Source organism: Pterocles gutturalis, unplaced genomic scaffold (assembly GCF_000699245.1).
Source record: "Pterocles gutturalis isolate BGI_N339 unplaced genomic scaffold, ASM69924v1 scaffold21631, whole genome shotgun sequence".
NCBI classification, from domain to species: Eukaryota; Metazoa; Chordata; class Aves; order Pterocliformes; family Pteroclidae; genus Pterocles; species Pterocles gutturalis.
In genome coordinates, this window is record NW_010100925.1 from 1 (window position 1) to 3,204 (window position 3,204).

The following is a 3,204-nucleotide window of genomic DNA, read 5'->3' on the forward strand; positions in this document are numbered from 1 at the left end:
CCCTAAAATAGAGGGTGTCCCAGATGTCACCAGGGCCACACAGCTATGGCAGAGGGCGGCGGGGGGCATGAAAAACCTCCAAAAAATACCTGGGTGGGGGTCCTGAGGAGGGAGGTGACACGGGGACACATCCTGTGCCACCAGTTGGGAAATAAGGACGGTCTGCAGCGGCAACTGGGATGGGGGAGACCCTGACCCTGGGATCGTCCCCCCCCAGTCCTTCACCACGGCTGTGCCCCCTTTTTTTTGGCACTGGGCACCCCCTTTTTTTTTCTGATGCTGGGCACCCCATTTTTGGCACTGAGCACCCCTTTTTTGGTTCTGTGCCCCCTTTTTTTGGCAGTGGGCACCCCACTTTCTTTGGTGCTGGGCACCCCCTTTTTTTTTGACGCTGGGCACCCCTTTTTTTGGCACTGGGCACCCCATTTTTATGCTGGGCACCTTTTTTTGGCGCTGGACACCCCACTTTCTTCAACACTGGGCACCCCCTCTTTTTTGATGCTGAGCACCCTATTTTTGGTGCTGAGCACCCCATTTTTGGCACTGAGCACCCTATTTTTAGCACTGAGCACCCCTTTTTTGGCACTGAGCACCTTTTTTTGGCACTGAGCACCCCATTTTTGGCACTGGGCACCCCTTTTTTCGGCGCTGAGCACCCCATTTTCTTCAACACTGGGCACCCCCTCTTTTTTGATGCTGAGCACCCCATTTTTGGTGCTGAGCACCCCATTTTTGGCACTGGGCACCCCTTTTTTGTCACTGAGCACCCCATTCTTGGCGCTGAGCACCCCATTTTTGGCACTGAGCACCCTTTTTTTGGCCCTGAGCATCCCATTTTTGGCCCTGAGCATCCCCTTTTTGGTGCTGAGAACCCCATTTTTGTCAGTGAGCACCCCGTTTTTGGCATTGAGCACCCTTTTTTCAGCGCTGGGCACCCCACTTTGACACTGGGCACCCCCTTTTTTTTGACACTGGGCACCCCATTTTTGGCACTGAGCACCCCTTTTTTTGGCACTGAGCACCCTTTTTTTGGCGCTGAGCACCTTTTTTTGGCACTGAGCACCCCATTTTTGGCGCTGAGCACCCTTTTTTTGGCCCTGAGCATCCCATTTTTGGCCCTGAGCACCCCTTTTTTGGCGCCGGGCCCCCACCTTCTCAACGTCGGGCAGGCAGTCGAGCAGGCTGACGGCGTCACGCTCTCCCGGGGGGGTCCGGGTGGATCTCCTGCCCATGGCCTCCAGCACCACGTGGTAGAGCGTGGGGGTGATGAGCGGCGTGGGCAGCTCCCGCAGGTAATCCTTCAGGATCCCTACGGCCGAGGGGACAACCCGGGAGGGGACATCAGCACGGCGTGGGGACCTGCGGGGTCACCCCCCCGCCTCGCCGGGGCCAGCACCCACCCGTGATGACGTTGATGTCGGGATAGAGCTGCTCCGAGAGCGTCACGGCCGCGCTGTCCCTCTCGAAGGCGTCGCGAAGTTCCTTCTTGACGGCGGAAAGCCGGTACAGCCCCACCACCTGCCAACGGGGACAATCGGTGACACCGCTTGGGGGGGCTGGATACCCCCTCCCAGACCGTAGATATCACCCCGCTCACCTTCAGCCCTCGTTTCTCGATCTCAGCGACACATTTCTGGATGAGCAGCGGCACTTTGGTGGCTGTTTTCTCCCGTTCCACCAGTTGGCCCAGTTCCACGCCGAAAACGCGCGGTTCCCGCTCGCCGGGATTGTCCCACTGCTCCACCAAGGTGAATTTGGAGTAGAGGACACCGCGGGGTTGCAACCGTACCGCCAGCTGTTGAGCTCGGCAACCTGTGGAGACAAATTTTGACAGTTTTGGTGATTTTGGCATTTTTGGTGATTTTGCCTGTTTTGATTTTGCCAGTTTTGGTGATTTTACCCATTTTGATTTTGCCATTTTTGGTGATTTTGCCCGTTTTGATTTTGCCAGTTTTGGTGATTTTGCCAGTTTTGATTTTGCCATTTTGGGGGATTTTGCCCGTTTTGATGATTTTGCCAGTTTTCATTTTGCCATTTTTGGTGATTTTGCCCGTTTTGATTTTGCCATTTTTGATTTTGCCCGGTTTGGTGATTTTACTGGTTTTGATTTTGCCATTTTTGGTGATTTTGCCCATTTAGATTTTGACATTTTTGGTGACTTTACCTTTTATGATTTTGCCATCTTTGGCGATTTGAATGGTTTTGATTTTGCCATTTTTGGTGATTTTGCCTGTTTTGATTTTGCCATTTTTGGTGATTTTACCGGGTTTGATTTTGCCATTTTTGGTGATTTGGTTATTAGCGATGTGGCGCCATCTGCGTGCTCGTTGAGCCTTCCTAAAATCACTTTCCCCAACACCTCTATAAATCATTATCTCTCACCCTTGCCTACCACATAGTTTTATTTTTCATTTTCATTTTTCTGACCACGTCTGGTGCAGAAATAAGATTCTCTGATTTTCCAGATCCTAAACAACCACCAGAAAAATCCTTGGCATCTTCTTTCTCATCTTTTTTTCTCTTCGGTCTTTCTATTTCTTGTCTGTCATCAGCCGACTGGCCTCTGGTCAGGTATATGTGGAAGATGCGTAGTTTTTATCTGTCGAAATTGGCTTAATCTCTTAAAAATCAAGGAAAAAATTTGCACATTTCACTTGGAAGAATTTGTGCTGTTTCCTTCTTTTGTGCACGCCTGTTTTTAAAAGACTTTTCGTTTGTACAAGAACGAAAAGCAATTTCAAGGGCCAAGCAGAAGTCTTCTTGTTTGTTTTTAAAGATGATCTATTTCTGTTCTTCCTCAACTACGCTGAGTTAGAAAGTTACTATTTAAAAATTAAATTATTTCAAATGGCAGATCACCGTTGCTTATACCCCAATGGGGTAGTTTGATTTCTACATTTTTTTCCATTTAGGCTTGATACAATTTATTTCATAGAATCGTCGAATCATGAAGGTTGGAGAAGACCTCCAGGATCATCAAGTCCAACCATCAACCCAACCCCACCCAACCATGTCCCCAAGCCCCACATCGACACGTTTCTTGACCCCCTCCAGGGATGGTGACTCCACCACTGCCCTGGGCACCCCCCCCCCCGCCCCTGCCCAGCCTGTTCCAACCCCTCATCACTCTTTCTGGGAAGAAATTTTTTTCTAATATAGAATTATCGAATCATCAAATCATCGAATCATGAAGGTTGGAGAAGA

General features: G+C 49.9%; 1 protein-coding gene across 1 annotated transcript; it reads right to left on the bottom strand.

Annotated features, from left to right (window-relative positions):
• Positions 1-1,151: 1,151 nt before the first annotated feature.
• LOC104467745 (rho GTPase-activating protein SYDE1-like) lies at positions 1,152-2,023 on the bottom strand (the record flags this gene model as incomplete). Its single annotated transcript, XM_010081638.1, has 4 exons — positions 1,152-1,309; positions 1,401-1,518; positions 1,598-1,795; positions 1,901-2,023. Coding segments are annotated over 4 exons (597 nt in total), but the record flags the coding sequence as incomplete, so codon positions are not given.
• Positions 2,024-3,204: the final 1,181 nt, after the last annotated feature.